Source organism: Solanum verrucosum, unplaced genomic scaffold, assembly GCF_900185275.1.
Source record: "Solanum verrucosum unplaced genomic scaffold, falcon-dt-bn FXZP01000123.1, whole genome shotgun sequence".
Classification (NCBI taxonomy): domain Eukaryota; kingdom Viridiplantae; phylum Streptophyta; class Magnoliopsida; order Solanales; family Solanaceae; genus Solanum; species Solanum verrucosum.
This window is the reverse complement of record NW_026020312.1, coordinates 714262-738501: the sequence shown is the minus strand read 5'-3', so window position 1 is coordinate 738501 and position 24240 is coordinate 714262. Positions and strand designations below refer to the sequence as shown.

Genomic DNA, 24240 nt, shown 5'->3' with positions numbered 1-24240 from the left:
AACATGTATCTATTGACTGCTCGAGAGAAAAGAGATAGTAAGGAAAAAGCAGAGTTAATCTAATAAAATGGTGTTAAAGGTCGAGTTCAAGAGAATAGAACTTTAACATCATTGTACGCGAGGGTATAATTTGTTAACACTCAAAGCCTAAGAGAAATTGAGTGAAAATTATCTAACTAGACTAAGAGGTGTTAGATATAATCAACCAGCTTATAAATTGGAAAGACTATATTACTTGAAACTCAATTACGGATGAACAATAGATGTAATGTCATGGGAAATACAACCCTGGTTTTATTTATTTATTGAAACAACTTTAGAATCAATACTCTGTTAATTGTTAATCTGGCTCTTGTTTAACAATGTTAGTTACTAGAACTTTACAGCTGAAATACAATTTACATTCTGTAATTATTTTCTTTAGGAAATATTAACAACATTTGGGTAAACGCCACACTGAAATTATTTTTGTAAGGAAATTCTGTGTGGGATCGACCTCAACTCATGTTGAGTTCTGTAAATTGACTTTGACCATTTATACTTCTTAATTGAAGTGTAAGTTTGGACATATCAAAGACCAGTATGTTATAGAGCAAAAATGAATGCTATTGCCAAGTTCTTGGGTGATTGGAAGCTTGAATTTTCAAGGTTGTTAGACTATGCTGATACGATTGAGAGTACAAATCCTAAGATTTCTTGTTGGGTGAGAATTGATAATGAACAGTCCATGACTTACACTTGTTCAAATATTTCTATGCTTCCTTTGCTTCATTGAAAAATGGATGGTTGGAAGGTTGTAGGAAGATTATAGGATTGGATGGATGCTTTCTGAAGGCTGGTTGTAGAAGAGAATTATTATTGGCAGTTGGAAAAAATGGAAACAATCAAATGTATCCAATAGCTTGGGCAGTGGTTGATCAAGAAACTAAACACTCTTGGAGTTGGTTCTTAAGCTATCTCATTGAAGATTTGCAACTTGGTGATGGAACTGGCATAACAGTCATGTATGACATGCAAAAGGTATTTATTCTGCCACTTCTTTTAAACATTTATTTGTTGATTTACTGTCTTTGTTTCTTTATGTTAGTTACTGCCTTATGTTATTGTCTTTTGGGTATTTACTGTCTTTGTTTATTAATGTTAGTTGTTGCCTTGTGTGGGAAATTTGTGGATATTGTTGGTGTGTGAAGTAAGTAAAGTTGTTGAAGACTATCAAGTTTCATTTATACTTGCATTAAAGATGCCTTTGTTTATTTCTCTTAGTTATTGTCACTACCTGTGAATGTTGTTAGTGTGTGAAGTAAGTGAAGTTTTTAGTGTGTGAAGTAAGTGAAGGGTGCTAATAGATGCCCTAAAATGTTTATTTATGTTAGTTATTGCCACTATTTTGTGCTAATAGATATCTTAAAGATGCCTTAAAGTTATTGATTAAATATTTCTTAGGGTCTTGAGATAGTAGTTGAAGACTTACTTGTTAATGCTGAAAGAAGAATGTGTGCAAGATATATTTTGGCAAACTGGCAAAAAACATGGAGAGGTGAGGAAAGGAAAAGAGCATTTTAGAGGTGTGCCAAAGCTAGTTTTGAGGTTAAATTGGGAGATGAATTGGAATATATGGCCAAATTGGGTGATAGAATATGTGAGTCATTGCTTGGATATAACAAAGAATACTGGTGTAGAGCTTTATTTAATGAAAGATCAAAGTGTGATGTGGTGGAAAATAATATGTGTAAAACATTCAATTCATGGATTGTTTGTCCTAGACATAAATTTGTGATTAGTATGCTTGAAAATATTAGACATAAAATGATAGATAGGCATGGAGATATGATTAAGTTTGCAGATACTTGGATCAGTGACGTTTCACCTATGGCAAGACTGATTTTAGAAGAAAACAAAGAGATTGGCAGGACACTAAGGGTGAATTCAAATCATGACATTAGATTTGAGATCCAAGAAGGAGAGTATAGACACATGATTGATATGACTAAAAAGACATGTAGTTGTAGGTTGTGGCAGTTGAGGGGCATACCTTGCCAACATGTTGTTTGTGCCTTATATCACATTGGGCAAGAACCAAAAGATTATGTGGAACATTGGTACAAAAAAGATACATTCCTAAGTGCTTTTAAGTACTTTTTACAACCCATCTCCAATATGGTAATGTGGCCTGACACCAATAACCCAGCAGTTGAGCCTCCTGAAGTGAAGCCATGTCACGACCCAGGGGTACACCCTATATATAACTTAGCATACTTGACACCGAAGGGGTCTCATATAAGCCCTTAGCATATATAACATGAGATACTAGATAAGTGCGGAATTTTAAAACATTTTTCAAATAATCAAAGTATTTATAAAAACAAAGCGGAAGACTTATTACACATGTCTCAAACCATCTAGAACATGAACATCTTAGGGACCAAGCCCATACAATAGTCTAAAACATAAATAAATACATAAAAAGGAAATGGTGGCTATATCCTCGATGCTATGAGGACTCACCAATCTTCAACTCCTTGCTCCTACTAAGAACCTAGCCTCAAATATGGAACTCAATATCATCGGACCATACATTTGATGAGAATGTAGGCAAGAGTATGCGTTGATACAAAATGTACTAAATATGATAGCTAGCATAACATCATAAGAGCATAACATAAGAGTTAGCTAATCATAAGATATATGCCATAAACATAAGAGACAACAACATAATCATAAGCATAATCTCCAACATAAGCATAATATAAGCATTAGTCAACATAAGGCATAATCCAAAACATAAGAGATACATCATGTTCATAAGCATAGTAAATACTTAGATCTTCATATCATAAGAGAACTACTTCTCAAGTAACCTCAAATCATACTTGTGCAATGCATGAATGAGACCCCATAATCCCATCCACACTAAGTACCACTTTTGGGTCATCATCATCATACTTACCCTCTTAGGATCTCGTCCTTAGCATAATTTTCATAGATAAAGGAACCTTCACCTTTAGTCAAACATATCAAGGAAGGCAACTATAGCAACAATCCAAGCTAAGCATACAACGTATAAGAGAAACACTTCATGAGTCACCTCAAGGCAAGCTTGTGCAATGCATGAATAAGACCCCATAGTCCCACCCATGCTAAGTTAGAGACTTTAGTCCCTCATCCATATTTATCATCTCTTATTCTCATAATTAACTTATTTCTCATAGACAACGGAAATCACCTCAAGTCATACATGTATTGGAAGGGTCTTTCAAGCTACAATCCAAACTAGTCATGCTCATAGTACTCTTTTCTTATTCTTAAGACATGTTAACTCACCTCTCTATGTCTATCATAAGGGCCAATGGGTATTCACCTCTCCATGTCTATCATATAGGCCAAATGGGGATTCAACTATTACTTTACATGTGTAGTCACAGGCATTCGCCTCCATAACTATTTTAGGGAAACATAAGTATTCACCTCCATGCCCCGCCATTATATGATATAGGTATTCGCCTCTAGATCATTACATGAGGATCATAAGGATTTGTCTTAATGATCAACATAAAGGCTAATGGGTATTCACCTCTTGCCTTACTATAGAAGTTATATATTAAAGGTAGTCACCACACACTTCTCATATCATGTCATGGGTAATCTCCTCATGACTATCTACTTAGGGATAAGGGAAGTCACCTCACATCCCTCTCATACAAAGGTCTTTGGGGGAATCACCACAAGCCTCATCAAATTTCATAGTCCTTGGACTTATATTCATTTTAGGTGAGAAAGCCTTTTGACCTAGAATCATTCTATGTTAGAGAACCTATCATATCATATCATATCATATTCATGCATAAGTGTGTGTGTGAGAATGAACTTTCACAACACAACAACATATCATAATTATAGACACTTTACTCTTAAAGTGTTCTTAAGCATATACATAGATTTTCATAAAACATGCATGAATCTCATACTTTACCTCCTTGAGGTTTCTAAACATTCCTTTAATCAACATATCTAGAATTCTACACTAGACATGGATATCATCATAACTCAAGTGTTCTATCACTTCATACATTCAAATACTCATAAGGTAGATTAGGTGGGTAAAGTCCTTCCAGAACAATTTTCTCTAATAGTCTACCATTATCACATAAGTTTCACTCTTAATACCTTAACATAAATAATTCATCATATTGGCTTTACTCTAAAAACCTTAGGAATTTACACTCATGACTACAAGCCTTACTCTCAAAGCTTTATTTCTTAAAATCATCATACATACCTAAATTTCAAGGCTTTCTAATCACATTCTTCATTATTAAGTGATTCTAGTCTTAAATCATCATAAAGGTTCAACTTCAAGCTTTACTAGTCATGATCCATCATACATCTATAATCTAATTCATTTCATGTATACATGATTCTATTCTTGACAAATTACTACTCATATCATCACTTCTAGAAGATCATCTGTAAGTCCTCAGTTTCCCTTCACAAGAAATAAATCCACATTACTACAATTTCCTCAATTAACTAGGGTTGGCCATGTAAAACATGCAAATTCTTCATAATAACATGATTCTCTACTAATTCAATCATAAACAACCAATATCCATTCAATTGGATTCATACTCAATCATAACACACAATATAGGAAGAAACCCTAGCTAGAGTTGGGTTCATCTTCATAATTGGGGGATTTCTAGGGGGCTCCATGAATGGAAGAATCCATGGGTGAATAAGCTATCAGACCTTGGATACAAAGACCTCAAAAGCTTCTAACAAATCAGGAATTTTCCTTAACTTGCTCTTCTTCTTCTTCTTCTTCTTCTTCTTCTTCTTCTTCTTCTCCTCCTCCTCCTCCTTCTTCTTCTTCTTCTGAGAATTTCTTGGAGGGAATTGGGTCTCTTTTGGTGAATTGAAATAATTATTTGGAATCACTTATTTAAGGGTCTAATAGCTTTATATAGGTTGTCTAATTACTAATAAAATGAAACCACTTAATAAATAATTAATTCTAGAAAGTTCCCTTAAGCCCTTCACTAACCGACTTAGTTGACCACACTGCCTCACCCACGAGATCACGCCCACGGGGGGTGGGTGGACCCACATGGCGTGCTGGTCATTCGTGGGTTGTGGCCTGGGAGTGAACTTTTGGGGTCTTGACCCATGACCCCTCACCCACTGGGCGTGGGTCCATCTACTGGTTGTGGCCCCTTTTCATGGGTGGACTGTTTTGGGGCAGGTTCTAGGGTAGTTTTAGGGTCCTCTTCAAGGTCCTTGAGGAGTCGTACCTTGATATTTTAACCCCTAACCCTTCATTCTAAGTACGGAAAGTCATTTCTACGACTCTAACCCTCACATAAAGCTCTAGAACCCTCACATAAGGCTCTAGTTTAGCTTACTAGTTTCCGGGTGTTACAATATTTCCCCCTTGGGAACATTCATCCTCGAATGACGATTCTAAACACTTCTTAAAGGAAACGATTCTAGACTAGCAGCCCACCATGCATGCAACTCATCTAAATGCATATAAATAAGGAGGAAAACTTCAACTCCAAGATAATTATACTAAATGCAACACAAGGAAGTAGGAACTACATCTAACACCTGAAATGCCTGAAATATTATATCTACTCATATTTAAGGAGGAACTACCATATCCTAGATAAAACATGCTCAACATACACTCATAGAGCTCATATGCAATTTACTCTCAAAAAGCATTTATTCAAGGAGGAATCTCTCAACTCCAAGCTCAGGCATGCTCATATATTCATCTCATGAAGTCAAATAGGCAACTCTACTCAATTCACTACAACATGAGGAAAAACAATGCACATAAGTCATTTCAATCAAGTTCTAAGCTTTTTTATGAACATTCATACAAGGAAACCATGACCACACATAAACACACAATGACCTTGCTATAAAGGCACACCATCACCCACTTGGGAGTAAGCCTAGGTGGACTTCCTAAGAACCATTACTTTTAATTCTAGGATCGGAACAAGTCATCACTAAACCTTTATATCCTTCACACAAGAGGATTCTAAACCAAGGTAAATTACAATACTACTCTTTAGACAAGGCTACTTATTGAACACCCCAAGGTATCTTCTAATCACCCTCTTAATCAAATCTTTCAACTTACTCAAAACTTAAAGTGGTTAAGTAGGGTTCTACCATCAATAATATAAGGCAACAATGCAGCCCATTCATACTAAAGACAACCTCAAAGTCTATAATATCAAATCTATCTCATCATAAAATGTCGCAACACCGGAATCTAAGTAAAGCTTAAAAAATACATACCGGTAGTAACATTCGGAGGACACTCTTTTCCACCTCTAGCTTTGAGAGCTTAAGGCCTATTATTATTTGGAGAACTCCCACCCAAACCAATTGGACCGGAGGAAGGGTAGGGTTGAGACCTACGACGAGTATCCCTTTCATTTCTAGCCACTTTGGGGAAATGCCTTATATTGTGGCCCAACTCACCACACCCAAAATAAACATTAGAACCCACTAGGCATTCACCCTCATACTTTCTATCACACTTACTACTACTCGGAAATAGAACCCCACTACTATCTCTTTGTGGCTTAGGGTTAGCCACCCCTTTGTGGTTGAACTTAGGAGTGTTTGAGGACCTTTGCTCGGGGAACTTTTGTATATACCTAGGGCGACCATGTCCATTGGACTCATCATGAAGTACTTAACATCATCCATTCTAGGCCTATTTTTCTCCTTAAGCTTTAATTCCTCAATTTGTTGCGCATGCACCATAAGACGTGAGATATCCATATCACCAACAAGCATCGCCGTACAACATTCTTTTACTACTAAGTTGGATACTCCCATCATGAACCTATTCATCTTATCCCTTGAATCTTCCACTAAAGTTGGAGCACACTTGGATAATTGGGTAAATTTTAAGGCATACTCCTTAACACTCATGCTACCTTGCTTACGGTTAATGAACTCTTGAATTTTAGCCTCCCTCAATTTTAAGGGAAAGAACCTATGAATGAATGCCTTCTTAAACACCTACCACTCTATGGAACCCGCTCCTACCGGTCTATTCTCCCTCCATTGATCATACCATAAATCTCATATCCCTCTCAATTGGTAAGCGACTAACTCGACTTTCTCTATCAAAGTCACCCCCATGATATCAAGCATCTTATAAACCTCATCTATAAACTCCTTAGGGTCCTCTTACACTTTAGTGCCATAAAACTCAGGGGGTTTCATCTTAATAAACCCCCTCACTCTTAAAGCCGCAGAATTAACATTAGGATTCACAGGAGTAACCACATCCCTATTGACTTGCGTCGTCATGGCTTGAGCTAACATTTGGATAGTAAACCTAAACTCTGCATGAGTAACATTCTCAACTAGATGATCAACCGGAGCTTGAGAAGGAGCTTAGGGAAGAACCTCATGATACACATTTTCTTCCTCATTTCTCCTAGCATTTGCCCTTGTATTAGCCATATCCTGAAACTAACAAGCACAAATTAGGGGAAGGACCTAATAGAGTTAGAATCTATAGCACGACTTAGAGAATAAGGAAGTGAAGTTTCCTAAACATCCAATAGCCTCATATTCATAAATGTGGCGCGCTTCACATTTATGAAAAAGACTGTACTAGACGTGGTTTGAGACATCCTAGAACCATTCTAAATCTTGTGCTCTGATTACCAAGTTTGTCACGACCCAGGGGTACCCCTTAGATGTAACATGGCGTACTTGACCCCGAAGGGGTCTCATACAAGCCCTTAGCATATCATAACATAAGATACTAGAAAAGTGTAGAATTTTAAAACATTTTTCATACAATTAATGTCTTTATAAAAACAAAGCAGAAGTCTTATTACACTTGTCTCAAACTATCTAGAACAAGAACATCTTAGGGACCAAGCCCATAAAATAGTCTAAACCATAAAGAAAGGCATTAAAAGTAAATGGTGGCTATATCCTCGATGCTATGATGATTCACCAATCTTCAACTCCTTGCTCCTACTAAGAACCTAGCCTCAAATATGGAACTCAAGATTGCCAGACCCTACATTTGAAAAGAATGTAGGCAAGAGTATGTGTTAGTACAAAATTTAGTAAATATGATAGCTAGCATAACATCATAAGAGCATAACATAAGAGTTAGTCAATCAAAAGATAAATGTCATAAACATAAGAGACAACAAAATAAGCATAAGCATAATCTCCAACATAAGCATAATATAAGCATTAGTCAACATAAGGCATAATCCATAACATAAGAGATACATCATGTTCATAAGCATAGTAAATACTTAGATCTTCATATCATAATAGAACAACTTCTCAAGTAACCTCAAAGCATCACATAAGTTTCACTCTTAATACTTTAACATAAATAATTCATCATATTGGCTTTGCTCTCAAAACCCTAGGAATGAATACTCATGACTACAAGCCTTACTCTCAAAGCATTATTTCTTACAATCATCATACATACCCAGATTTCAAGGCTTTCTAATCACACTCTTTATTATTAAGTGATTCTAGTCATAAATCATCATAAATGTTCAACTTCAAGCTTTACTAATCATTATCCATCATATATACTATAATCTAATTCAATTCATGTCTACATGCTTCTATTCAAGAACAATTACTACTCATATCATCACTTCTAGAAGATCATCTATAAATCCTCAATTTCCCACTTCACAAGGCATAAACCCACATTATTACAATTTCATCAATTAACTAGGGTTATCCATGGAAAATATGTAAATTATTCATAATAATATTATTCACTACTAATTCAATCATAAACAACAAATATCCACTCAATTGGATTCATTCTTCTTCTTCTTCTTCTTCTTCTTCTAGAGAGAGAATTTCTTAGAAGGAATTGGGTCTCTTTTGGTGAATTGAAACAATGATTTGGAATCACTTAATTAAGGGTCTAATAGCTTTATATATGTGGTCTAATTACTAATAAAACGACACCACTTAATAACTAATTAATTCTAGAAAGTTCTCTTAAGCCCTTCACTAAACGACTTAGTTGACCACACTACCTCACCCTCGAGACCACGCCCACAGGCTATGGGTGGACGCAAGGGGGCATGTTGTTCATCCGTGGGTGGTTATCTAGGAGTGAACTTTTGGGGTCTTGACCCATGACCCCTCCATCTACTGGTCGTGGTCCCCTTTCGTGGGTGGACTATTTTGGGGCAGGTTCTAGGGCAGTTTTAGGGTCCTCATCAAGGTCCTTGGGGAGTCGTACCTTGACGTTTTAACCCCTAACCCTTCATTCTAAGTACAGGAAGTCATTTCTACGACTCTAACCCTCACGTAAAGCTCTAGAACCCTCACATAAGGCTTTAGTTTAGCTTACTAGTTTTCGGGTGTTATAAGCCAATGCCTAGAAGACCAGGTAGATGTAGAAGAAAAGATAAATATGAACCATGAAAAAAGAAGTGGGGGAAAGTATCAAAGATAGGAGTGAAGATGTCATGTTCCAAATGCCATCAAGTTGGGCATAACAATAGAACTTGTAAATTAGTGGTTAGCATTTTTGTCTTTCTTTTAAGTTTTAATCAGTTTGATACTTCTAATTTTGTGTCTTTACAGCCCTCTCAACACCCCCACACAACAGCATGTAAGGCCCTTTCAACAACCACCAATGAGGCAGCCTATCATTGGACATGCCTCGACTTTATGTGCAGATACTTCAAAGGTTAAAGGAATGAAAAAGCAGCAGCCAACTGCAAGGGCATCATCTACTTCAACTGCCTGGGCAGCATCTACTTCAACTGCAAGACCAACATCTTCTCCAGTTGGAATGTCGCCAGCTTCTTCAGTTGGAAGAAAAAAAACAAGAGATGTGGGATTTGATGTTTACACAGATATACAATCTGGAAGACAAGTGATTAATATATGTATATTGCCTTCTTTAATTGATTTTCTTACATCTATATTTAGGTATACTAAATAATGCCCTATAGATTTTCTTACATCTATATTTTCTTACGCCATTTGCCAAACTGTCCGTCGCTTTTTAATAAAGATAATTATTTTTAAAATTATTTTACAAAAAGCGACGGACGACATCTCTTAGTCCCTCGCTTTTTTTTGCAGATTTTTGCGCTAAATATATATATAATTAATAATTATTTATTTAATATATATAGAGACGTCGTCCGTCGCTTTTTAATAAAAATAATTATTTATAAATTAAAAAATAACCACGTTGTCCGTCATTTTTAATTTATTTTATTTTATTAATTAATTTTTTTAAAAAGTGACGGACGACATCTCTTAGTCCGTCGCTTTTTGGTAAAGATATCTAGTCAAACATTTTCAAAAAGTGACAGACAGTGTCTCTTAGTCCGTCACTTTTTAGTCAAAATTTTGGTCAAATATATTTTAAAAAGATACAGACAAAGAAACGTTGTCCGTCGCTTTTTTTAAATTATGTTGAACCAAAAAGCAGGTTTTCCCCCCATTTTTCCCATCTCTCTCTTCTCTCTTCTCTCCCTTCTCTCTAAAACCAAACTGTTGCGCTGCCGCCGCTGCCACACGCCACCCCACGCCGCCGCCGCCCTTCTCTCACTGAGCATTAGTCTCGTCGCTGCCTTGCCCCGTCGGCGCCGCCACCCGTCGTCCCCACTACCTCTTTTCCTTAGCTTGTTAAGGTTAGGGTTTAATTTTAGTTTTTTTAAATTATAGTAATATTTGATTTGTTATAAATTAGTATATTGTTTTAGTTTGATGAATTGTGTTCAATTGTTAATTTGTATATTTCATTATTGTTAGTTAGGTAGAGAATTAGGAATTTTTTATTTTAGGGTTTTCTTCTAAATTAGGGTTTTTTTTAAATATGATTGTGGATTGAGTATTAGAAGATAGAACTAACAAATAATTGAAGTTAGAAGTTATAAAATTAGAAGTTAGATTAGTTGCATTTTTCAACTTTAAAATTCTTGAATTTAGTATGTTTTGAGGGTTGAAGTTAGAAAACATTCAATTGTATATGAAAGTTAGATTACTTTGAAGTTAGAAAAATATTGGATGGTATATGAAAGTTGAAATTAGATTAGTTGAATTTTCCAACTTAGAAGTTCTTGAATTTAATAAGTTTGAAAGTTGAAGTTAGAAAAATTGGGGATTTTAAAATATGATTGTAAATTAAGTATTAGAAGTTAGAACTAACAAATAATTAGAAGCTAGCTAGAAGTTGGAGATTAGTTGAATTTTTTAATTTGCCATTGTATTTGTGCTTATATGTATTATATTGTTGTTGAAAATTGGGTTACTTGAATTATATTCTTGAACTTAGAAATTCTTGAACTTGGAAATTCTTTAACTTAGAAATTCTAGAAATCAGATATGAACTTGAATTTTTGTAGGATTTTAGAACTTTAATTAGGTTGTGAACTTTAGAAATCTTGAATTATTGTAGGATTTTAGAACTTTAGGTTGTGAACTTAAGAAATCTTGAATTATTGTGGGATTTTAGAACTTTAAGTTGTGAACTTTAGAAGTCTTGAATTATTGTAGGATTTTAAACTTTAGGCTGTGAACTTTAGAAATCTTGAATTATTGTAGGATTTTTGAAATTTAGGTTGTGAACTTTAGAAATCATGAATTATTGTAGAATGTTAGAACTTAAAGTTGTGAACTTTAGAGAACTTGAATTTTTGTAGGATTTCAGAACTTAATAAGATTGTGAACGTTAGAAATCTTGAATTATTGTAGGATTTTAGAACTTTAAGTTGTGAACTTTAGAGAACTTGAATTTTTGTAGGATTTTAGAATTTTAGGTTGTGAAACGTTAGAAATCTTGAATTATTGTAGAATTTTAGAACTTTAAGTTATGAATTTTAGAAAACTTGAATTTTTGTAGGATTTTAGAACTTTAAGTTGTGAACTTTAGAGAACTTGAATTATTGTGAGATTTTAGAACTTAGGTTGTGAAATTTAGAAATCTTGAATTATTTTAGGATTTTAGAACTTTAGGTTGTGAACTTTAGAAATCTTGAATTATTGTGGGATTTTAGAACTTTAAGTTGTGAACTTTAGAAATCTTGAATTATTGTAGGATTTAAAACTTTAGGTTGTGAACTTTAGAATCTTGATTTGTAGAATTTATGAACTAATTATTAGGTTGAACTTTAGAAATCTTGATAAAATATAGTCTTTATGACTATTTGTAATTTTGAAACGAATTTTGAAAGACTTTATAAATCCTTAAATCACAATTTTTGAATGTTATTTTAAGTTTGTTGTTTTATATTTTGTGTAGCTTCTTTATAATGTTTTGTGCTTGATTGTGGCTGAATTGAATTGAATTGAATTGTTTTTGCAAGTTTCTGCTACCAAAAAAATTGCAGAAAAAGCGACAAACAGGGTGGTTTTGTCCGTCGTTTTTCTGAATTTTATTTTTTTTAAAGCCCAGAAAAGTGACGAACAGGGTCCTTTAGTATGTTGCCTTTTTTAATTTTATTTTTAAAAAAACTCAGAAAAGCACCGGACAGGATCCTTTAGTTCGTCGCTTTTCTGGATTTTTCAAAATTTTATTTTCAAAATAGCAACGGATGGCATCTCATTGTCCGCCGCTTTTCAAGATTCTAAAAAAATTAAAAATTAATTAAAGTGACGGACTTCATCTCTTTTTTAAAATTACAAAAAAAAGAAGCTACGGACGGCGTTAGATTCTTCAAAAAAATTATCTAAAAAACAAAAGCAATGCAGTCCGTCGCTGTTTTGGATTTTTCAAAGTTTTATTTCCAAAAAAGCGACGGACGGCGTCTCATTGTCCGTCGCTTTTCATGATTCTAAAAAAATTAAAAATTAATTAAAGCAACGACTTCGTCTCTTTTTTAAAATTAAAAATAAAATATAAAATAAAAAGTGATGAACGACGTCGCATTCTTAAAAAAAAAAAGTTAAAAAGCGACACAGTCCATCGATTTTGGAAAAGCGTTGAGCCTAAAGCGACGAGATTGACTGCGTCGCTTTTGGCCAAAAAAGCGATGCAGTCCATCGCTTTTTCCCTCTCTTTTTGGCAGTTTTTTAGTAGTGGGAGGAGGGCAACGAATGTTATGGCTATCGTCTTTTATTTCTCTGAGGGAATAAGTAAAATAGCAAAATTGCTTATAGTTATTGACTTTTAGATGCAGTTGTCTTTTATTGCCATTGAAAAGAGTTTTTTTTTCGGCCAATGTGCATTTGCCGCTATATCTCATTTTAGAGAACAAATTAGTGGCAATTATTTTATTGCCGCTAAATAATTGCCACTAAAAGTATTTTTTGGTGTAGTGAATTCACATGAAAGCTACTGTGGATTCAATTAAGTAATACTAGAGCTATTATTACACGAACAAAGTGATTCAAATAAGAGAAAGGGTGACAATACTATGTGAATGAATTTTGATGGACTTGGACTTATGGTTGTAATAGTTAGACTAAAATTTAACTGTTGAGTTTGAGAAAATGATAAAGTTAAAGACTTGAGTTATTGAAAATTTAACAAAATATTTATATTTTATTTATGAATAATATATAAATAATTATAAAATTTGTATATATAGTTTCTCAATTCAGTTTGGTTATTTTTGTGGGTTTTTCTTAGTGAAATCAAAACTAAATCAAATAGTATTGGTTTTCAAAATTGAAACCAAATCTAACCAAACCAAATATCAATTTTTTAATCGATTTAGTTCAGATTGCGATTTGGTTTGATTTTTTAACCATGACCATGAATAGCCCTAGGAGTAATAATAATACTCTCCTATCCCTATTTACTTGTGCATTTTTTACTTGGCATACTTGTTAAGAAAATAATAATTGATATGTGAGTTTATCATTTTACCTCTACTAGTTGATAGAATTTCAAAATTAATTTACTCAATGAAGATATTGTGCCTTTTTGGAAAAAATAAGCATCTAAATAAATTGAGGGTATAATATGAAGAAAAAAAAATGATAAGTAGGGTTTGTTTTCCTAGGTTGTCCGAAAAACACAATCTGTCAGTGATTCTGAATGTGGTGTGTGTCATAGTTGTTGCCCTTGTCCTTGTGTGTTGGCTGCCTTGAATTTCATTACTGGTTTGTCTCTTGATACTAGTTGTTTGATTTTAGTAAAAGTTTTGTTTTGTGCTTGTGGACTCATTTTAAGTTATATAAAGCTAACATGATTTTGATAAGAGTCTCTTTTAATTTTTTCTTTAGTGTGATTGGATGATGCTCTTACATCTATCTGACTAATCTGTAAAAAAAATATATATATACGTAAGTCTTTTAAGCTTAATTTGTGCTTGTCTTGTTGCAGGGCAAGGACGCACACTAAGGACAAGAGTTATTGTCATGAAACCACTAGTATTTTTTTTTCTTCTGTCCCTTGTTTTTTCCTTTGTAACATATAATCTGATTACCATGGTTATAAGGTATACATTTGTTGGCTTTGAGAAATCAAACTCAAAGGCTGTTGGTTTCACTCAACTATTTCTTGATCCCATTATTCACATGCCTCACAATCTCACAAAACCTAAACCCCAAAAGTTGCTATTCCATATTGCATTAACAGCAACTGATACTCCTTATAGCAAGTGGCAATGCCGCATCATGTACTATTGGTATTTGAAAAAGAAGAATTTACCAGGTTCAGAGATGGGAAAATTCACTCGAATCCTTCATTCAGGAACCCCTGACAATCTAATGGATGAAATTCCCACATTTGTCGTTGATCCTCTTCCACAAGGTTTTGATATGGTCAGAAACATGCCTTTCTTTCCAGTCAGGTTTTGGCATCAAATGTTATTTAGACTCACTCATCAATCATGGTTAGTTTGCTGCTTGCAGGGTTACATTGTCCTCAATAGACCTTGGGCATTCGTTCAGTGGTTGGAGAAGGCTACCATAGAAGAGGAGTGAGTTCTCAAATGTTTAATTATGTGAAAAATCTGGTTGACTGCATAACAATCTTAGCCTTTTCTATTGTGGCAGATACATACTTATGGCAGAGCCTGATCACATTTTTTTGAACCCGCTCCCAAATTTAGCTTATGGAGATTACCCAGTTGCTTTCCCTTTTTTCTACATGAAACCTGCCGAACACGAGGAGATCATAAGGAAATTCTTTCCCAAAGAAAATGGTCCTGTAACAAATGTTGATCCCATTGGAAATTCCCCGGTCATCATTAAGAAGGTATATTTTTACCTTTATTTAGGTATTCATGTCGCTAAGGGCATTTTAATATGTTTATGTACTTGATACTAATTTCTTGTTTATCCTAGTTATGGGTGACCTAACCCACATAATACATGATGAGGTCCCATGGTAGATGCTATTTGCCAATTGTGAAAAATATGAAGGAAGAATATTATTAAATTATTGTTGTGTCTACATTATTACATTTAGACCCTATTTATAGACACTAGAATATAATCCATTACCAAGTAGGATACTATTTACTATTCCTATTTCTATTTGTATGATCATGTTCCTATTCTAATAGGATTGTTTAACCTAACACCAATGATATTGTGTTAATTGACAAACCCAACGAGGGTATCAACCAGTAGCTTGAACTTTGGAGAAGCACTTTAGAGAGTAAGAGTTTCATGATAAGTAGAAGTAATTAGTCTGACCGAATACATGCTCCGCAAGTTTAGTTAACACTAGAAGAGCGAAGTTGATGTAAGACAAGGCGGCAATTGCGGTGCCAAAATGCAAATAATTTACATATGTTGGTTTGTTGTTTCAAGAAAATGGAATGATAAATGGAGATGTTACTCACGGTGTTGTCATAGGCCTGCTTAAGACTTGAAGTAAGGCTCAAAAGGAAACCTGAAATCCCCACAAACTACTCAAGAGCTTGAGCATAGACCCCCAATTTCCCCCATACTTGTTCTCTTTCTTCCGTCATTGGGACCATAAATGCTGCCAAGAAAAATGTGGGTATGAATTCACAAGTAATCTAACAGTCTCTCACACTAGTTACGTCACCTGCTCATGATCTCCCATCCCAAAGAATAATTCCTCCCCTAGTTCCAGTAGCTTCAAGTTGACACATAAATTGGTTTCCCACAAGACTTTCACAATATTCTTGATATCACCTTCTACTTTGGACTCTCGAAATCAACGTTCCAACTATGGATGAGGCTCATATATGCTTGCTTGATTTAGTTTCCTCACATTCCAGGATACTTATCTTGACTGTCATTGATCATTAGCTTTAACATATCCCCCTACTCCTTGTACCTTTACTTTTGAAAGTATTGCCGATATCTAGACTGTTCATTTCTTTAGAGCTTTTAATTTTTTTGTCATACCCGCCGATTTTTCAATATCAGCTTGTTTGAGGTTGTCAATATTCATAAATAACTGCAAGGTTATCTAGACAAAAATTATTGTTGATGTTAATATTATCTATATGTATCTTTTGAGTTTTATTTTCATTAATTATTCAGAATAAGCCCTCTTCAATTTCATTGATGTGTCTCTACCATGTCATTCTCTCATTTTCTAAATTTTCCGTGTGAACATATTTCTGTCCCGTGTCTATTTGTATACCACTAGATTGTTATTAGATATAGGTCTCTTAATTTATTACAGCTACATAAATTCTTGGATCAGCACTTTGTGCTTATTTTGCACTTGTTTTTTTTTAATCTTGTGATTTCAAGGAATTGTTTTTGGTTTATACAGAATTTGTTGGAGCAAGTTGCAACTACATGGATGAATATTTCTCTAAGAATGAAGCATGATGAAGAAACGGATAAAACTTTTGGCTGGGTCTTAGAAATGTGAGAGATCTACTAATTAATGAGTTGAAAGATGTAGGTTTTGTCGTCATAACTGTGTTTTTGACTCATCTATTTTCTGAATTAAGGTATGCGTATGCTATAGCTTCTGCTTTGCATGGTGTGCAGCATATTCTTCGGAAAGACTTTATGCTACAGGTTTTGATCTGTATTACTAAACAGTCTAGTCTTTGTGATTCATTTCTTTTTTTTTTACTTTTCATAAGTAATCTTGAATTTTAAATATTTTAGCCACCCTGGGATTTGGACAATAGAAAAAAGTTTATCCTCCATTACACTTATGCGTGTGACTACAATATGAAGGTAGAGTTATTATTATTTGTGTGTGTACTTAAGTTTCAATCTTTGTATTATGGTCTTAATGAGTAATCTTATGCCGTAGCTTGTTGTTCAGGGGGAGCTTACTTATGGAAAAATTGGAGACTGGCGATTTAATAAGAGGTCCTATATCAAAGGACCTCCACCTAAAAATCTATCCCTGCCTCCACCTAACATCCCTGAAAGTGTGGTATGTATATACAAATACAGTTCTCTATTGCACTATTCAATTAACATGGTTAGTGTGGTACAATTCTTTGAATAAATATTGTCGTCTTAAAACATTGCAATTATTAGTTAGATACAGAATTGTTTGGCTTTGTTAGATGAGTAGAATGATTTGGTTGCCAGTATTCACTAAGTAGTATGTTGTTAAAGGGGCAATAATATTCATTCCAGGAGAATCAATTGGCTCTTAAAGCTACAAGTGAAGAATAAGGATGACAACCGGTGTATGTGTAGTTTTGCCTCTTATTAGCATGCTTGATTCTAGCCCTACTATTCAATCCTGAAACAGAGGAAAGCATGGGTAGTAGATTTATCCCGTTTGAATCTACGTCACTATTCATTCCAACCAATCCAGAAACAAAGTAGATCAAGTGTAGTATTTTTGTTTCTGATAACCAACAAGTAAGCCCTACTTGTCACATAGGTTCAAAACTTAGACGAGTATTATGTACCTGCATTACATTGAATATAGGTATTTGCTTCAAGGCAAAAAAATAAAGACTAAAGTATGCATCAACTATAACAAGAAATATAATCTTATTGAAGTTGGTTATTACCCACTAAAACAGGTCTCCTTGTATGAGTTCTTAGTCACAGCCTTAGCCTGCAAAATAGCCCATATTATAATGGGTTGGGTGAGTTACTTTTTAGATAGATAAAATATATGTTTATACCCATATTTAACCCATAAAAATATGGGTTAGCCAAATCGGTTAAGCTTTCAACTTTTATCACTCAAAATTCAGCATATCACCAAAAGTGTTTTAACTTCTCTTCTTTTTTATGCTCCTAATTATTCTTCTCTATAATTGAAAAAGATAAAGTGTTTGACCCTCCAAATAAATATATACTATATTACATGTCCATTTCTTTTGTTAATTATAATTATATTTTTTTTATTTGTTTAATTTTATATTGGATAACAAATAATAGTGTAAGTAAGCAAATCATGTATTAGTATTGATATTGCGTAAAGTGCATTAAGCACGTTTTACTCCTAAAATGCAAATATTCATTTACATTGAAATTTAAAATATTTTTTCCTTGTTATTACATAAATTTATTTTATATTGAAAGTTAATAGGAATCTTTTTTTACTTTGATGATACAATAGAACTAAATAAAATAATTTCAACATTTTTCATCTAAAATAAAGACTAAAATATTTTATCCATGTTTTATTATAAAGTAAAGTACTATTTTATTCATCGAAATATGGGTAAATATGGGTAAACTTGTATATTACCCAACCCATTTGTTACCCATATGAAATGTGAACTGGTTGAATTATTACCCATTTTATGTTGACTATTTTTAACCCGCCTAAATTTTATCAAACCGCCCCATTTGCCACCACTAGTCACATGATATTGAATAAACCTTACCCCCTATACAAGAACCAGGTTCTTGTACGTTTACCAAAATAAACAATCGCAACACAATAAAAAAATATTTTATCATGGAAACCTTCCTCAAGGAAGGAATAAACCACACCACAATTTTATTACCATTAAGAACAATTCAAGATTACAACTCAATAATCAATGAACTAACTCTAGTACCTTTAATCTCTATCGATTAACTATAATCGAAGACTCTACTCTCTAAGAAGTCAAACTCGCTTCTTGTTACAGTGCTCTCAAACTCTCTTAACTCAACTCCCCGAGAAGTCAAAACCCACTTCCTGTTATAATTCTCAAACTCTCTCTTTTCTCTCTTAGAACACACCTCCTAAACACTGATTCAAGAAGAACCAATGTAACACATTACTTCAGAAAGAACTCCCAACTCTAGTACTTCCACATTTACTCGTTTCCTCTTTTAACTCCGCTTGGTGTTTTTGACACACTTTTCCTATTTTATCTCTGAATAATTGAACTCTTCCCGCCTCTTTCTTTTAAGTCTGATATGTGTTATGTGAACCTTGTTCATGCTGACATCATCAAAAGTATTTTGAGCAATTCATTATTCATCAATTTCCCCCTTTTTGATGATGACAAATATACTCCATTTCGTACACCTATGTCAGCCAAACACTTCCCCCTTTTGACATATCAAAAAAGGGATAAAGATCATAACAATAGGAGATCATTACAAATGCATAGCTATAGGGGCACCACTTAGACATGATAACATAAGGTGAACAAGATATAAGGATATTAGCCATCCAAACAAAAAGATAAAAACAAATCAAAGACCAATAATCAAGCAAAATAGTATGCATCAGGTTTAAGTTCACAGAGCTCCAAACAAATATCCAACATTGACACAAAACATAGCTATTCACGAGATTGTCTCCAAAGAAGCCAAAAGGAATGATTTAGGAGGTGCAAGGAGGGGATGGGGGTAGGTGGGGTATGAGATAGGGCCAAGAACTCTAACACATGATCCACACGAGCATTGTTGCAGTAGTAGCTGGTCCTTCAATCTAGCTACTCCCCCTATGACTTAGCTAGGTTAGTACAAAGAGTATCAATCTCAGTAAGTAAGGAGGGCAACATTATGTTCCCTGGCAGCATAAAGATCATTAAGAAGAATGGCAACTAGGCCAGTACCCTAGGAGCAGTAGCAGAATTTGGTCGTCATTATCAAGCAGTCTACAGTCAGCAAGAGTAGACCTAAGTATTCATATCCTTCCTTTTCAGAACTCTCCATTCCCTTAAGGGAACATTAATATCTTCAAACATAATAGTGGAGAGGTTGCTAAAATTCAACTGATGAGCACCAGGTTTAGGATCAATCACGCGTGGCATGTGTTTTATCATAAGAGAAGGCCAGCCAATAGGTTCTTTGTTTTTCGAGGGCATTGGCTATCCCCATGTCCTTAAAGGAAGCCTCATGGCATTTCACCCCCTAGAAAGAACCCCCTTGTGCACTAATTCGTACAACAATTTGTGAAAAAGTGTCATTTTCCCTTTAAGAACCTTTCTTAGTTGTGCAAAGACCCTCCCTTGTGTGTACTTAGATGTGAGCAAACAATTTTCATCTTTTGTCCACATGTATTCACCTAGCCCATCAATTGGAATATGAAAAATTTCATGAATATGGACATTATCAAATATTAATTCAACCCCATCGACAGAAGAAGTAGAAACGTTATCTTCTAACACATTTACGTTCACATAAAATTCAAATACCTCATTTTCATAGACCTCTAACCTTGTGTCTAGAACCATCCAACCTTGAAAGTACAAAAAGTCAAGCACATTTTAACCACATCTAAAGTGCGAACCTCGGGATGAGAGGTTGTCCCCCTCAAAACTGCTTTAGACCCAAAATACATTTCCTTCCCCATTGCCAAGTACTTAGCCAAATTCTTATTTTTTGTAGGGGAGAGAGGAACTAGAGGAAATAGAATCATCAGGTGACTCATCATGGTCTGAATCAAGAACAATAGGAGACTGAGGGGAGTGAACCAGAAACTTACTGGCATGATTACATTTCTTTCTTGATTCAACAACCTCATTGAGTTGGGCCTGACTAGCGCTTCGTGTGAATGAGACGTGGATAATGGTCTGCTTTTGATCAATATGCTTGCATGATTTCTAAGGAACAATTTCACGTAGTTGATTAAGGGGAACCTCATCGATGTCTAGGCTTTGTTAATAAGTGGTGTGGGTGGGCATTGGGGTAAGAGTGGATGTAGGGAGAGGGATTTCTTGGGATAGTTGTGGGACTAATGGTCTTGAAGGAGTGGATATTTGGGAAAGAAAATTAGAGTTAGGGCTTTCAACAGGCGGTGGAGATGGTGAGGGAGTGAAAGGGTCGCTGGAGGCGCATAGTGGTAGACGAGAGCATGACCCGATCAAAGATGGTGACCGGTGAGGATGGAATTGATGAGGTGGAGATGAATGTGTGGTGGAGGTGACGCCTTCCCCCCTGAGATGATTCCCTAGGTAAATCGGGCATGGATGCCTTTTCCGGTGAGGAGGAGTCCTTATCAACGGAGTAGGAGACTAGGTTTCGTGGTGTAGACATTATGAGGGTTTATGGGTTTGACGGGATTTGGGGTACGTATGTGAGAGACGAGTGTATAGGATTATTGGTAATGAAGGAGTAATGATGGGATTCTGACATTTGATCGAAAGTTTAATAGATGGTTGAGTTTCGTAAAAGAGTAGTGACTGTGGATTATTGATAATGAGTTTCCCGCGTAAATGTCAAGGTTTTTAAAGGTGGGTGTATTTAGATGGACCAAGTTCATAAGCTTTTTTCAATACAAAATCAAATGTTGGAATGTGATGCAAAATGGAATATAATGAGGATTGATGAATACCTATTAAGACGAGAACATGTTCCTTGACAAGAGAGCTCCTTTGCAACATAGTTATAGAAATCTGAGGGTAATATTATTAGACCTGATTGGAGTGTTGTCTTACTGTAAATGTATACGTGTGACAAGGTACAAAGATGAGTTAATGACAATTATGTGTTGAGATCATTCTTCAATTCTTTCATCATGAATTTGCCTTGTAAGAGAAAAGTCATTCTTGATACACCATCCCCAAGGCCAGTCGATTTTGTTGAAATTGTTCTCTTCCAAGTGCTTTGGTAAAGATATCAGCAACTTGGTCTTTAGTCATATAAAAATTCATGATGTTGAGTCTGTTCTCCACATTGTCCCCGAGAAAGTGGTGTACATATATGTGCTTTGTTCGTTTGTGTTCGTCTGGGTTATTTTCCATATTCATAGAACATGTGTTGTTGCATCTGATAGGTATACAACCTACTTTAATTCTAAAATCTTCAAGCTACTACTTTATCCATAGGATTTGAGCACAACAAGAAGCAGTTGCGATATATTCAGCTTCAGCAGTTGATAGGAAAACCGAGTTCTGCTTCTTTGTTGCCCAAGACACTAGGCATGCTCCCATAAAGTGATCCATTCCTGACGTGCTTTTTCTATCCACTAGGTATCTGGTGTAGAACTAGGTTCAGAGTTCTTTCAAGATATCGTAGAATCATTTTCACAGCTTCCAGACGAGATTCTTTTGGGCAACATTGAAAATGTGCACATAAACCAACGCTGAACACAATGTCGGGCCTGTCAGAAGTTAAGTATATGAGGGATCCGATCATTCCTCTATATTTTTTGTTGTTCACTAAAGACCAAGTTCATCTTTGTCAAGCTTGGTTGTCGTGCCAATTAGGGTATCATTTGTCTTAGCTTCATTTATCTCAAACTTCTTAAGCAACTCTTTGATATATTTTTGCTGATGAATTGAAGTACTAGATGGTGACTGCTTGATCTGAAGTCGTGGGAAGAAGTTGAGTTATCTCATCATACTCATTTTAAATTCATTGCTCATTAGTTGTGCAAATTAAACCCCGTGATCTGCATCTATTCCTCCAAATATGATGTCATCTACATACACTTGAACTTTGAGTAAATCTTTACATTGCTTTTGAAGAAATATCGTCTTGCCAATCTTGCCTTTTGAGTATCCATGTGTAAGAAGGAAACTTGATAGTCGATTGTACCATGCTCTAGGTGCTTGCTTCAAGCCGTACAGTGCTTTGTCTAGCTTGTAGACAAAGTAATTGGGGTCAAGACTTTCAAAGCTAGGCGGTTGTTTCACATATACTCTTCTTGAAGAAACCCATTTAGAAATGCATTTTTGACGTCCATCTAATAAAGTTTGAACTCCATATGGGCCGCAAATGTGATCAACATCCTAATTGCTTTGATTCTTGCTACCAGGGAAAATGTTTTATCATAGTCTATCCCTTCTTCCTGATTGTATCCTTATGCGACTAACTGGATTTGTTCCGTATGACTTTTCTTTGTTTATCAAGTTTGTTTCTGAATACCCATCTAGCTCTTATACAACAGTTCTATCATAAAGTTGAGGAAACAGGTTCCAAACCTTGCTGCATTCAAACATAATAAGTTCTTCTTGCATGGCGATAATCTAATGCAGATCTAGAAGGGCTTTTTTGAAGTTTTTTGTTCACTTAAGGACACGTAAGCTTAAAAGGAACACATGTTCCTTAGTTTAGATCTATTATGAATCCCTGGGAGTAAGAATGTTTTGCACTGGATGAGAGCTCTGGTGTTTCCAGTTTCTTGGCTGAATTGTTTGTGCGTTTTCTCTGGAAGATGGACCAGGTTTTATGGGACTCTCCTCATCAGTTGTATCTACTATCTCAGGAGCATTCAAAACTGATTCGGGAGCAAGTTCATTTGGAGAGTCATCATCAGATTTGATTACTTTAGGTTGCTGTGGATTTGTCATACCTATTCATGCTCATCATCTTGCGAGTTCCTTTTGATTGAGTTATTTCTTCATCAAAGATGATGTGGACACTTTCCTCTACACGATTTAATCTTTTGTTGAACATTTTATAGGCCCTGCTTTGTGATGAGTACCCAAGGAAGATTTCTTCATGCTTTTGGCATCAATTTTTCTAGTGTATTTTTGTGTTGTTGTGAACATAAAAGAAACACCCAAATGCTCTGAGATGTGCTAAGTTGGGCTTTCTTCCTTTCAACAATTCATAAAGAGTTTTGTTTAGTACTGATCTGATCATACATCTGTTGGTAAGATAATACGAAGTACTACTGCTCAGCCCAAAAGACTTTAGAAGATTACTTGATATTAGCATGGTGCATGCGATGTCTTCCAAGGTTCTATTTTTGTGCTCAACTACACCATTTTGTTGTGGTGTTCTTTGTGGAGAGAAGTTGTGATAAACCCCATTTTGGCACAAAATTGCAAGAATTTTGAATTTTCAAACTCTAATCCATGATTTGAATGAATGCTAGTGATATCACTTTTAAACTTCTTCTAAACCAGTTTCACAAAATTTTAAATTTGTCATATTCTCCTCTTTTGTTGCAAAGAATATGATCCAGGTGAATCTGGTGTAGTC

At 35.0% G+C, this 24240-nt stretch overlaps 1 protein-coding gene across 1 annotated transcript in view; it reads left to right on the top strand.

Annotated features, from left to right (window-relative positions):
* Nucleotides 1–598: 598 nt before the first annotated feature.
* LOC125835170 (hydroxyproline O-arabinosyltransferase RDN2-like) overlaps nucleotides 599–24240 on the top strand; it is a 30425-nt gene continuing 6783 nt past the window's right edge. Inside the window, exons 1-10 of the mRNA XM_049514294.1 lie at nucleotides 599–677; nucleotides 794–1004; nucleotides 9625–9932; nucleotides 14327–14766; nucleotides 14857–14924; nucleotides 15001–15202; nucleotides 16706–16803; nucleotides 16890–16959; nucleotides 17053–17124; nucleotides 17216–17329. Coding sequence (XP_049370251.1) covers nucleotides 599–677; nucleotides 794–1004; nucleotides 9625–9932; nucleotides 14327–14766; nucleotides 14857–14924; nucleotides 15001–15202; nucleotides 16706–16803; nucleotides 16890–16959; nucleotides 17053–17124; nucleotides 17216–17329 — 1662 coding nt within the window. The remainder of the gene's footprint in view (nucleotides 678–793; nucleotides 1005–9624; nucleotides 9933–14326; nucleotides 14767–14856; nucleotides 14925–15000; nucleotides 15203–16705; nucleotides 16804–16889; nucleotides 16960–17052; nucleotides 17125–17215; nucleotides 17330–24240) is intronic.